We start from the raw sequence: 14,513 nt of genomic DNA, 5'->3' as shown, positions 1-14,513 counted from the left end.
CTGAAAGTGAATCACTCTGCACAAAATTCACTGTATGAATCACCTATCATATCCCCAATCACTTCTTCCCAAGAGAAAATACATTCAGTTCAATCATTCTTTCCTCATGGCTGAGCTACATCATGCCACTTATCAGTTTGGTTTCCTTTCTCTGCAATTTGCATTCCACTGGCCATCAAATATAAAAGAACAAAAAAATTAACCTAAAGAGCTAAATACTGAGGTAAACCTGGCATATTAATGAGAAAAAGCTATCCTAAGAAAATTTAAGACTAAAGAATAACCATCAGCATTCCAAAACTACAAAGATAATAAATGCAAGAGAGCCATCAGGGTAGCTAAATAGGTTGCAAGAGACATATTCCTGAAGAGAGAACAAAAAAAACCCCATATTTTTTAAAATATATTAATATTAAAAAGCTAGGTCAGAACATCTTGGCCCCTTAAAGATGATCAGGGGAAGTTGGTCACAAGTGAAAGAGAGAAAGCAACTGTATTAAATATGTTTCTCTCTTCAGTTCCTACAAATGAAAAGGAGGGGGTATAATAAACCAGGCAGTAACGTTTATAACATTATGTTGTGATGAACAAAAAAACTGTTAAAAGAAAAAGAAAAATAATATAATAAAATACATCACCTGCTTACACCCAAGAGTTCTCAAAGAACTTAGCTATGTCATAGCCAGACCATTATTTCTAATTTTAAGGACCAATATTTTTAAAAAGGGCAAGATATGTACCTGCAAACTAAAGATCAGTCAAATTAACATCAATAGTATGTAAACTATTGGAAGGAATAACAAGGGACCAAATCCAAGAATTTGCTGATGAAAATTATTTAATTAGCAGTAATCAACATGGATTTATGAAAAACTAGTCTTCTAGTCTTGACAAACCAACTTTTTAAACTTCTATAAGGTAGTATGCAGAAAATTGGATAGAGGAAGACCTGTGGATGTTATGTATATTGTATACCTTCGCTAAGGCATTTGATACAGTAGTCTACAAATGCTTTATTTACAAATGAAGGTTACTTGGCATTGATATTATATATATCTAGATAGAAAACTAATTGCAAGAGCATGTCTAGTAGGAGGTGAATAATGGCATTTTTTCTGAATGGTCTATAGTTGTGAGTGTTGTGCCCCAGCGGTGTTCTAGGACGAATTCTGTTTAACTTGTTCATAAACAATATAGAAGTTAAAAAAACCTGTTCAATCTCAATGTTTGTTGATGATAGAAAGCTTAGTAGGGCAATAACTTTGCGATAGGATATAGCAATTGTACAAGAAGACCATGAAATAGAAGGGTGGGCAGTGTTTTGGCAAAAGAGGTTTAATACTTCAAAATGTAAAAATTAATGCAACTGGGACTCTCAGTTCTGTAATATTAAAATTCTGGCAAGAAATTGTTAAATATATAAATAGAGTCACTTTGGCACATTTAAAGCGGTATTAAATCCAGAACCAAAGATAATATGTAATGTATGGCAGCTTACCAGTCATTAGATGTGGTGGCTGCATCAGTTTTCCTTTCTTAGGCTTTTTCCCCTCTGTTTTTCATCTGGTGATCTCTTTCTGGATCAAGGAGCACAGAGACACTTTGGACAGCAGCATTGTCAGTTTGGGGAAAAGGGAGTGTTAGAAGTGTTTAAATACACTAGCAAAATTAAGCCAAACTCCAGCTAATAGTTTATAAGCAGTTACAGCAACAGTATTTTACCTTTTGGGATAAACGTTTAACATGACTAAATAAAAGCTGATCAAGCACCCCTGCCAGTGTAAATGGTCTGTATCATCACCATGGGTGGACTGACAACTCATGGGGCCCCCGGGCAATAGGGGATCATGGGGCCCCTGTGTCCTCGCCCGCACTCAAACCACACCCAAAAAAGCTTATGAAAGGTACCAGGGGCATCTCATGGAGCACCCTACTGACCACGGACTCTCAGGCAGTGCCTAAATGGTCAGTCTGCCCCTGATCATCCCTGTAAACAGACACATCTGGAAGATAGCTTATTTTGAAAGCCAACAGACTTACTGACTGGATCACCCAGGAGAAAATAGAAGAAAGCCTAAAGAAAAAAACCCATCACATCTAGGAATTGGTAAGCTGCAATATAGTAAATGTTTGGTTTGGATTTTAATACCGTTTTAAGTGACACTACAATTCCCAGCATGGTTAGTTGTCAGCTATCTCCGATGCACAGTTGCACACAGCTGTGTACTGTTAGTGTACTTTCATGCTACTGAAGTACTGAAACTAAGAATGTACCACATCAACGCTGATCTCATTGAGAAACTAATTTCTGTGCTGGTCCAGTCTGGCCTACAATATCCTGGTTGTGACCAATTAATTCCCATCATCTCTGGATGCAAAGCTTATTTCCATTTATTAAAAGTGTATGGGAAGACCTGGGGGAGGTATGAAAGGGTGCTGCCCATACACCCCACCTGGTGCTCTTATAATGTTGATCTTACACAGCCTGTTTTGCTCATATTTGTAATCATAAAACCTAGACGAAAATAACCATGTTAACTCTTGCACAATCTCTATGTGCTAATTTAACCCATTATTTTACTCCCCATAATTTATATAGCTTGCATTGTTGTGTTCCCACACCTTAAGATAATGTGATTCAATAGATAATGATAAAGTGCTGAATGAATCCTCCATTAATTTATATATGCTTAACTTGAAATAAAACCTCTAAAAACATTAATATCATGACTCTTGTGATTATCAACAACAGTGATACCCCCTCAGCTCAAATGCACCTTTTGAATGTAAAAATAATGAACCCTTAAAACAAACAAAAGAAAAAAACAAAAGACTACTACCAAATTATAGCAGTACAATATTGATGGTGATACCCCCCACCAATATATATCTATCGCCCTTCATATACATAAAAACCCCCAATAATATTACCTACATTCCCCTTCGTGCAAACAAAAAAACTTAAAAGAAAAAATTGTTCCATGTAAGAATGATGCTAGAAACCCCAAAGCTCAAAGTCCAGTTCCAACTACACAACAATTTCAAAAAATTACAAGAAACTGTCCCAATGGTATCTTCAATCTTTAATCCTTCATGCAATATATTTCTTGCCAATAAACACCTTGTGCTATCCTCCACAGTGTGCACCAACTCCTCACCTTGCTTTATTGACCTATGTCTAAAACAGGTCGAAAAGTGTTTTCCTTTTTCCCCAGTGACTCCAGCCGCAGTTTCCTCCGGGAATAACCAATTGGATTCTGCTCCCCAATGGTTTGCTCTATTGACAAGGTACTATGCTCCAGCAATCCTCAAAAAACCAGAACAAGGCCATCATCATGCTTATTGTAAAAACACCATTATTTGTACATCAGACTATATGTATATATTAGCTTTGTGGCCCCCTTAAGGAGCTACAAAATTGGCTTCACTATACTGGGATTCTATGTGACATCACTTCTGGTCAAACAATGATTATGTCATTGGCTCCACACCTTGGGGTGTTTATTGGCAAGAAAGATTTTGCATGAAGGATTGCAGATCACATTGGGGCAGTTTCTTGCAATTGTTGTGTAGTAGGAACTATTATTATTATTATTATTATTATATTATTATACAGTATTTATAAAGCGCCAATAGTTCGCTCAGCACTGTACATTACAAAGGGGGACAGAACATGTGACAGAACAATACCAATACAATGCAAAACATGAGGGGATCAAGGGCCCTGCTCTTTCGAGCCTACAATCTAGACTAAGTTTTAGGGTTTCCACCATCATTCATACATGCAAGTTTTTTTGTTTGCTTTTTTTTCTTATGTTTAGTGTTATTTTTTGGAATTTTGAAGCGTTGATTAATTTTACATTCAATATTATTGAATCACATAAAACATAGAAGGTTTCTCAGAGCCCCTTTTGCATTTCATTAGGGTAGCTTTAGACATGCACCTAATTCTTCCTCATCTCTGAATCACGATCCGCATTTGGATTGCACTCCAGAGGCTACAGACTGGTGGTGCAGAAGCAGTGCAACACCTCCTCAAACCTGTTTTAATCCCACTTGTTCCCAATAATCGTGCCACGATCATGTGCATTGCATGTGGTTATGGGGCATTTGCAGTGCTTCCCCCTTTACTTGAATGTGTAGAATTACATGTAAGGTGAACTTTGTCACAGGCACGAAGCATCGCGCCAGTGGCATGTTAACATCCCAGTCAACTGCCTATTGTATCGGCGGTGGTTGGTGGGCAGCAGAAACACGACTCAACTGCACATTTTTGCTGCCTTCCCCTCAACCCCAACTTTAAACAAAGCCATACATTTGTGTCATACTAATCAGCAGCCAATCAGGAAATGCTGATATTGTCAAAATGCATATGAACCATGCTTGCATAATATAATGATACAATTATCTCTGACCTTTGGGAGACGGGACCTGTGATACATTATGGCTGTTATGGATAACAAGCACAAAGATAACTATAGCAACTGTACATTAAGATAGGCCCTTCTAACTCGTGGACCTGTAGAAGAGAAGCCTGCAGCACATTTTACAGTATGTTTTGGCCATTATTGATCACAAGCTTAAGGGTAGATATAATACCTGTATATAAGATATGTATGCGACCAGGCTCACTTACACCCATAAGTCACTTACCTATACCCACAAGTTGTTTTGTAAGTGACATTGCTCTGCATGATAGTATCATCAATTACAAACATTAAAATACAGTTACAGGTAGCTTGTATTAACAACACCTATGCAGATTACCTGTTTCCTTGCTCCCTCTTTCTAGGTGGTTACTACTACTGGAGTTGATGCCAACTTCAAATCCTGTCAGAGAAAGGTTTCCTTCAAATTGAAGGTCGTGTAATTCACTATCCAATTCAATAGTGCTGTTACTTTCACTTTTTGTGCTGTCTATTTCTTCCTGATTTGCATCTGCATTTTCAAATATTTGAAATATTAACTGTGGTCTTCTATATTCCCTGGATGATGTAGATTCTGGTGTTGTAGGGGGTGTATTCAGTACAGAATTACTTCCACTGCTGCATAAGTCCACTTTATTTTTACCTAATTCAACCATTTTCTCATCAGCTGGTTTCAGTTCAATGGCGTGAGTTACAGGTTTTAGAAATTCCACGGACAAATCTCTGGTTTCATTACTGACTGACTGAGAAGTAGAATCAGTAGCAACATCTTCTAAATCCCTGTGATGTGGAGATGAAGCTCCCTCTGTATCAGAATCAGAAAAGAGTTCTTTCAAAGTCTTTTTAGGCCATTGTCCTTGGATACTTGACCAAACATCTTTGGGGTCTTTAGCTCTCAACCTTTCTTCTGAAGAATTGGTTTTAACTTTTTTATCTGACACGTCCTGTAAACTTGTATACAACCTTGCTGTTTGCAATTTTTGTTTTTTGTCATCCAAACCATTACATTTTTGTAGCAATGGAACTTTTGGCTTTGGCTGTTCCTCCTCATCAGAGGACATAATAATGTCAGCATCAAACCTATCAGTTACCTCTTTGCAGGAGATATTTTCGTCATTTATGCTTGCATTTAAACCTTTGTCACATGCAATAAATTTCCGTTTACCAGATTTAATATGACATTTGGCTATTTTGTCAAAGTTATTTACAAACGTCTTCCTCCTAGGAGTCTCCAGCTCATAGTCTGTCTCATCTGAAGACCCCTCTTGTTTTTCTTTACAGTCAATTTTGTCTACCCTAAAATAACTTCCTTCTGTTCCTTGACTTCTTTTTCCTTCTGTTCTTGCTGCCAGGTTATTCTTGATATGACTCATATTAAAGTCTTTTTCATTTTGATCCAGTTTAATACTTTCTTCATAAGCTTCTGTAGCTGTTCAAAAGACAATAAGAAATATATCACTTTAATAAAACAAAAAAGTTTTTAAAATTGTGAGTAATGGTGTCCTGTATGCATGTTATCTGACTTTTCTCTCAAAGCGGTCTTTTTTAAAATGAATGTTATATTTCTGTTTGAGTTAAAATTACATTGTCTTTCACATAAGACTTGGCCTGGATTGTATAATTTTTTTTATTATTGTTGACAATATACTGTATTTTACGGCGTATAAGGCGACTGGGTGTATAAGACGACCCCCTAATTTTCCAGTTAAAACATAGGTTTTGGGCTATACTCGCCGTATAAGAGTACCCCCCTTCCGAGGCAACACCATTTAAAAACATCAGATTTTTTAATTGAAATGGTTATGACTTACCGGTACTTAAAATCCTTCAAAATCCTCTGACATCATAAGTTCATGAATGACATCTTGTGATACATTTGTAAGACATTCATCATATGGATCAAATTCCAAATCAGATGGTTACCGCTGGATGTGCAGTAATATGGTAGCTTCGGCTACATACAGTATACAGTATATATACAGCCTGCTGGATGTGCAGTAATGTACATACAGTATACCGCACTGAGCCAAGCTGGCTCAAAACAAATGTCCCTATGACAGATTAATCTGTCAGCCCGCTGGATGTGTGGTATATACAGTATACTGAGCCAAGCTGTTTCAAAACGTACAGGTACGTCCCTACGTACAGTATGTACGTATGTACAGTAGCTGAGCCTACATACAGTATACAATGGGCCAATCAAGGCGAACGATGTATTCTACTAATGAATACAAAGCCTGCTTGGATTGGCTGAGGTTGTGACATCATCAGCCCACCTCTCTGACTCAACCAATCCGAGCAGGCTTTGTATTCATTAGTAGAATACATCACTAGCCGTGATTGGCCCAGTGTATACTGTATGTAGCCGCAGCTATCGTACATACACGCATCCAGTGGGCTGATTACAGTATTGACGTACCGGTACGTTTTGAAACCGCTTGGCTCAGCGCAGTATACTGTATATACCGCATATCCAGCGGCTGACAGATTAATCTGTCATAGGGACATTTGTTTTGAGCCAACTTGGCTCAGCACGGTATACTGTATGTACAGTATTACCACACATCCAGCCAGCTTGACCCAAACTCAAGGTTCATATTTTATACCCCGCGTATAAGACGACCCCCAATTTTTGGGGTATATTTGTAAGTATAAAAAGTAGTCCTATATGCCAGAAAATACTGTAATTCCTTTGCAACCGTTGTATGACTTTTGTCAACACCTTCAGAACCTACTGTAGATTTTTATTATTGATATGCATATTACGTGCATATAATTGATATAAATTTTCTTAGGTATACAATATAGAAGGACTAACGCTCAAGTCCACACCTAGCACTCTACCTACATGTACAGTGTAAGTATATGGGACATTTGGACCCAAATTTACTATTGAGCCTAGGCGCATTTCCGTGGGCTAGCGTCTACTTTTTCATAGCGACCGTCTACTTTTAGACGGCAAAGACATTTACTAAAGAAAGAGTCTACAGGTAGACGCCAAATCGAATTTACTAACTAGACACAGTCCAGGAAGCAGACCCAAAAAGCAGACGTGCTAAGAAGCATGTCTAACACCATGAAAAATCACTGCAGAGACATGTTTCCATTGAAATTTGCTTTGCCAAATATCAGGACTTCCCTTTAAACACTATCTGACATTTCAAAAAAAATTTTAAATGTGTAAAAAATAGTTTTTTTAAAGCTAGTCATCACAATAAAAAACTAGATGCTTTTACAGCGTCTATGGCTGATAGAAATGCGCATGTGCAGAACACATCTTAGACGTCTTCCGTGGGCGCTTTCTTTTTAGACGCTGTTCAGTAGTAAATCTCTGTGTGAAGTCTACTGACAGCTGGCAAAATATCGCATCTACTGTGTGAAAAAAGTCATAGACGGGCGAAAATCTGCCGATTTTTTTTAACGTTGGTGGTAACGTTGGCCGATTGAACAACCGTTTTTCTTAAAAAAAAAAATGGCCGGTTTTTGCCCCATCTATGTCCTGCATTTTTCTTTTTTCTTTTTTTTCTTCTTCTTTTTATTCTTTTTCTGGCAGGTCACGGCTTATGCGCAGATTTTTTATCGGTAAAAAAATTGGCCAATTTGCCGATCATTGCCGCGAAAATCAGCTGATCGGCAAAATTGGCCGATTTTTATCCAAATTTACCGATAAACAAAATGTGCAAAAAACGGCCGACCAATTAACCCACTAACGGCCCAAAAATCGGCTGATTTTTTTCCGGCCGATTTTAGACCCATCTAAAGCAGGCCATAGATGAATCTAAAATTGGCCGATTTTTTTTCGGCCAAAAAATCGGCTGATTTTAGAACCATCTATGGCCTGCTTTTGATGGGTCTAATATTGGCCAATTTTTTTGCCAAACAAAAAAATTGGCCGATTGTGCCGATCATTGCCGCGAAAATTGGCTGATCGGCAAAATCGACCGATTTTTTTCAAAATTTACCCATAAACAAAATGTCCCAAAATCCCGAAAAATGGCCAACCAATTATCCCACTAATGGAAGAGGCCCTTGTCCCCATCAACATGGGGACAAGGTGCTTTGGGGGGGAGCCCCCCTGCCCCAAAGCACCCACCCATGTTGAGGGCATGTGGCCTGGTATGGTTCAGGATGGGGGGTGCTTGCTCGCCCCCCCCCCCCTTTCCTGACCTGCCAGGCTGCATGCTCGGATAAGGATCTGGTATGGATTTTGGGGGGGACCCCGTGCAGTTTTTTTTTTAATTTTGGCATGGAGTTACCCCTTAATATCCATGCCAGACCCGAAAGGCTTGGTGTGGATGGGAGGGGGGACCCCACGCCGTTTTTTTATTTATTATGGTGCTGGTTTTTAAATGTAATTCTCCCTTTTTTTGTCTTTACTATAGCTCAGAAATTCACCTGTCACTTCCCCCAGCTAAAAGAGAAAGTTGGAATTGATATCCCTAAAGGAAACAATGTTTGCTTTGAGTTTATTAAAAGATACAAAGTTTTCTGTAACTTCGGGGAAAGTGACTTCTAAGCTTGTGAACTAAAGTGAAGAAAAAAAAAGGCGGCATTTGCATTTGAAAATCAGCGCCGACATACACTTTGTATTGCGAAAAAAAATTATTAACAATTGTGTAAACCGAGGCATTATTTTCAATGGATTTTCATTCGTAAACCGAAAATTACGTTAACCGAGGCGTTGGGAAACCGAGGTACGCCTGTATTAGTATTGTAATCCTTTGTATTGGGATACATAGAACCAACATACATCTGAATTGGCAACATAGCACAACATTTGTGTCACATTTGAGATATCTGGCTAGTTACACTGACCTTTGCCAGGGACTTAGGGTTCATTCACACCACAGAAATACAGGCAGGAGTGTTCAACAGCTCTGTGGATTAGTGGTTAGCACTGCTGCCTTACAACGCTAGAGTTGTCGGTTTGGATTGGTTTGAATCCCAACCATGGCAATACATTTGCATGATCTACGTGTGACTACCCTAACATACATGTGCTGGTGGCAGCATCTTTGCTTTCTGTCTAAATGATCCCTAGAATGTGAATTAGAATGAGGCCTTGTCTGTTCAAACACCTTTAAAGTTGCACCTTATGTGAATGTCAAACGATGGGATGAGATAAGGGCCTAGACTAATGATTGATCGGATAATGTTGGTTTGCACTCCACCTCCTTTTGTGAAAGTTTGTCAAACCATGAGAAGAGTGAGTGAGAGAGAGAAAAGGATTAAAAAAAAAAAATACTGGCAAGGAGTCCCCCCCCCCACAAATGCATAACAGACCCTTATCCGAGCATGCAGATATTGCATGCCTTCAAAGATTTATTTCCTTTGTTGAATTGCCTGCTTGGTTCACACTAGATGTGATTTAAATTGTGCTTTTTGTTGGCAATTTCACCGTATTTTCTGTAGATTTACCAATGAGTTATTGCGTTTTCAATTGTGTTTTGCACTGCAGTTTCTATTGTAGTCTATATGTGAAATCGCTACAAAATGCTGAAAAAGTTAGACAAGAACTACTTTTGAAACTGTGCTGCAGCAAATCGCTTACGTTAAGACACTCACATCCACATTCATTAGATCGGAAAACAGGTATAATTTCAATTCCCAAATTGCACCTGAAATCGTGCACCCTGGATGCGACTTGGCATGCAATTTGCATGGCATGCGACTTGCAAATCGTATGCCAAGTCGCACCCTATTGTCTGCTATTAGAGCAGTCACATGGGTGCGATTCCGACACTGATTTCTAAAGTAGTACAAGTACTACTTCTGTGGCAATTTGCAAAGATATCTGTGTCAGATGTCTTGCAAATCGCAAGGAAATCAGCATCTTCACTGTACATCGCACAATTTCTAAATCGGCTTTGATGTGACCGGGGTGTAAGGTCGTTTTATGTTTGATTTCCTGAGTGTTTTCCGATTTATGGGAAATGTTGCATACTAGCAAAAGTGAATTGACATTTTCAGTATTGCATGTGAGATGTGGTCATGTGACTGCCTTAACTCATGCGATAATCTGGAGTGAATTGTGCCCATAGGGCCAAGAAATATTGCCAATAGGGTTCCCTTTTACATCAATGTTCTGTTGTATGCTGCACAGGTACACTTCACTGTGGCTTTCTTTCTGACTCTGATTTGTGGGGCCTGTATACCAAGGGTTAACGCAGGTGGGAAGAGAATTAATCAGGTGCAAACACTTTCTCTGACCAAATGAATGACAGTGGTGGGTGTGGCCTACCTTATATAAAGAGATGCAGTAGTGGCTGATTTGCCTTGTACAGGCCACATTATTTTCTGCAAGTCCTTGTCTGTGTTGGTTTGGGAGAGGAAGAGATATTATGGTGAATTGCCCCAGGCCACACTCACGCTGTGTTTTGATGTGGGCTGTAAATGTTTTGCATGTTCTTCCTTCTAAGGTGTGTTTGTGTGTTCTTGTACAATGATTGTGTGTTTATTATCTTTGCATTGTAATCCTAACACATGTCAATTGCTCTGCTCTTCCAAGTTTGCTTTATTTAGACTGAAATGCAGTTTTCAGATAAACATGATGAGAAATGTATGCCTGGGGGATTTGGGGAGGTGGTAGGTGTTTTTATTTTGGCACATTTGTATTTTTATATTGATATTTTGATCTGCAGCTTGTTTTGTGGATAAGCCTAAGTGATTCTTATTAACTGTTTGTTTCCTGCTGTAACCTGTGAAAGCACAGTTCATTAGAAGTATAGTCTTTTTGATTGTAAGCTCTTATGAGCAGGACTGTTCTATTTTAGCAACATCAATCCTGCTTTTTTTTTTTTTGTTATTTTCACCAAGATATTGAATGTACCTACTTGTTGTTGCTGTCCAAATAAATGTGGAATGTGTATTTGATCAATAAACATTTGGACTATGTATTTTTTGGGGGGATTATTTCATGTTCTAGTTGAATGTAGCACAGTGGCTAAATGGTTAGCACTTCCACCTGGCAGTACTAGGGTTGTTGGTTCGAATCCCAACCATGGCACCTCCTGCCTGGAGTTTGCATGTTCTCCCTGTGCCTGTGATTCCTCTGGGTACTCCGGTTTCCTCCCACACTCTAAAGACATGCTGGTAGGTTAACTGGATCCTGTCAAAATTGGCCCTAGTATATGTATGACTGTAAGTTAGGGACCTTAGATAGTACGCCCCTTGAGGGTTTGGGACTGATGTGAATTTATCACATATATATGTAAAGTGCTGCGTAAATTGACAGCGCTAATTAAGTATCTGAAATGAATAAATGTACTAGCACCCCTAACACTTATTTTTGCTAGCTATACAATATGCCCAAATCTTTCTTGTTAGAGTGCACATATGCAAGTATGCCCAAACTAACAAACCAAAAGCCCCCATTTGCACCACAAGACCATGTTATGTACCAATGAATAGGTTGTGTTCAATGTGCAGCTAGCTATTCTTTTTCTACAATCCTCATAACAATAATAAATTGGGCCCCCCAATTTATGTTGACTTTGGGCCTTTACCGGCAAATATATATTTGCCAATGTCATATACACAGTATAGCTGCAAGCATACATTCACCAATGCCAAATCCACAATAGAACTGCAAACATATATTTGCGAATGTCATATACATGGAGCCGCATGTAAAATTGCTATGGTGCACAAATAAACGTCAGGATGGCTGTTGGAGGAGGCGCTAGATAGCGGTCATATCGGAAATACGTCATGACGTTTGCGGAAAGATGTTTGCACGCACCCGGAAGTGGTAGTGGGGAGTGTTAGTGGATGGGAGTTTAGTTAGGAGAGTTAATGGTAATTTGCAAGTCTATTTTTTAGTTTAGTAATTGTTCATTGGTGGAGAACAGCGATCTCGCCATGTCCAGATGTAGTCTGGAATTCCACAAAGGAGCTGATCCTCATTTGCCGGAAAAACATAATTGTTGTATTTTCAGTTGAAAACATGTCCAATTCCTAGATCCATTGAGGTACATAGCAAAGGTTCTTCCTAACTATACAGGTGGCACAGACACAAGCATACACCCAGGGCCACTGTTAGATATCACGGGGCCCTGTACAGCATACCTGACAGCCCCCCACCACCACAGAAAATATCCAAATTATATTTATGGTAAAAATACACTAAAAACATTATTAATAGACATAATCCCAACCACATTCCTGTGAAATCTAAATGATAAAACTGTACTGAGTTCATAAATAAAGCTGTGTGTGTAATTGAGGTCTTGAGGCTCATTCACATAGGTGCTGTGGCCTGTAGAGTGGGAAACAGTGGTTTGTTTTTGTGGCTATTGCCGTTTGCAGGCATCCTATGTTACACTATGGAAATGCTGCAGGTCATAATTTGACAAGCATATAGGTGCAGGTGTACAGCCCTGAACACAGACAGTGAGCATTCAGGGCCACTTCCCCATGCCTTCACACCTGTCAGATTAAAACCTGTGTTCATACAGCTGCTGTGTCCCCATAATGTAACAGGCGGCTCTAGCCACATGAACAACCCACTCATTCATGCTGTACAGGCCAGAGGACCTGTGTGAATGGGGCATTTTTTACTGTTTTTTTTCTCAGCTCATTAATTTCAATGGGCTGCCTGATGTGTGGGAACATGCAAAAATACTGCAGGTATATTATTTTCAAAGTGTGTTGCACGTAACTGCACAGTAGTGTGGTGCCATGTGTTTTGGTGGCTGTGAATGGGTCTGTTTTAATAGACGTGTGTATGTGCAATTACGTTTTCATCATGGTGCCTGCGCACATCTGCAAAGGCCATTGCATTTCTTTGCTGTGCTGGAAAATGTGTGTTCTTGCATGCGTTTCTGCACGACCAATGGTGTGAACAAGTCCTAAGCACCAGTTCACACTATAGAAACAGTCTAGATGTGTTCCTGATGCGTTTTTGCATGCCCTTTTGGCATGCATGTTTAGTGTGTTCCAGTACATTTTGGATGCGTTTTGGACACGTTGCATTGCATTTTTGTATCCCTTCCAGTTAGTTTTTTCTACTTTTTATTCAATTCAATTAGGGACATGTGCATTTTAGTACATTCAAAGGCGTTTCAATGCGTTCCAGTACAGTTCTGTGCATAAACAATGCAGCGTGGTCAACTTTGTTTACAGCACCTGCAATGCACTGAAAATGCAAGCGCTGATGTTAACTATGACATTGACAACCATATAACCTTCTTGTGATGCTGCAAGAAAAGCAACTGAAACACATGTAGTGTGAACTGGCCCTAAAGATTATTAGAGGTAAGGGAAAGGGACTGACCAGGAATTGTGAATTCAATCAGACTAGTGGTGAGACACAATCAGCAATCGTATAATAATGTGAGATCTGAGCTGCAGCTGATAGAAAATGAGACACATAAACTTGATCAGTAAATAAATAGTTAAAAAGAGTGGGGCGGTGATCCATAGATTTGCATATGGGACAGGTGATGATGGGGTGGGAGAGGGGGTCAAGTTTTATAAGGAGACAGATTTAAAAGAAGATAAAAAAAAGTTACAATGAAATATACACAGCATGAAAATTGCACATTTCCAACTTGTCAGAAGAACAGGATGCAGGTAAGATTCAGACCCTTTCCACTTTGTAGTCATTAGGCAAAATCTTAATTGATTGATCAATATTACTGTCACAACCCAGAAAATTGATCTCCATTTTTTAACATTCATAAATGTCAAGGAGATTCTAAGGGCAGAAATGCTGCCATGTACTAGGCCCAATTAACCTAACTGGATGTTTTTGGAGTTGTGGCAGAAACACATCCATACAGGGAAAGCATTCAAACTGTGATGCAGCCATGACTGGGATTAGAACCCATGACCCAAGTGTTGTAAGTTCTGAGTTCTAGCCACTAAGCCACTGTAGGAGACAGAGTTTGAGATCCAATGTAGAATAGTTACATTGTTTAAAAATGATAAAGCAGGAGTACTACATTATTAAGCACCTTTCTGGCTCCTGTGGCTGAGCTAATTCCTCCCCAGGACCATTTTGGCACCCACCCTGATGGATGGATGGAGCTGGATGACTAACCCATAGCTGCCAGCATACCGCTGCACCCCCAGATGTGTGATGTG

The 14,513-nt window shown here is 39.3% G+C and overlaps 1 protein-coding gene across 5 annotated transcripts in view; it reads right to left on the bottom strand.

The window, feature by feature from the left end:
* Positions 1-14,513, bottom strand: part of ARID4B (AT-rich interaction domain 4B) — an 851,761-nt gene that overhangs the window by 195,633 nt on the left and 641,615 nt on the right. For all 5 annotated transcript variants that reach the window (XR_016311497.1, XM_089668527.1, XM_089668528.1 and 2 more), the window contains one exon: positions 4,768-5,856. Coding sequence is in view for 4 of the 5 variants with exons in the window: in XM_089668527.1 (XP_089524653.1) it covers positions 4,768-5,856 (1,089 nt within the window). In the remaining variant the exon portion in view is untranslated. The remainder of the gene's footprint in view (positions 1-4,767; positions 5,857-14,513) is intronic.

This window comes from Staurois parvus, unplaced genomic scaffold (genome assembly GCF_062004578.1).
Source record: "Staurois parvus isolate SC_StPar_1 unplaced genomic scaffold, SC_StPar_1.0 ptg000059l, whole genome shotgun sequence".
Classification (NCBI taxonomy): Eukaryota; Metazoa; Chordata; class Amphibia; order Anura; family Ranidae; genus Staurois; species Staurois parvus.
This window is presented reverse-complemented; position numbering and strand designations above follow the sequence as displayed.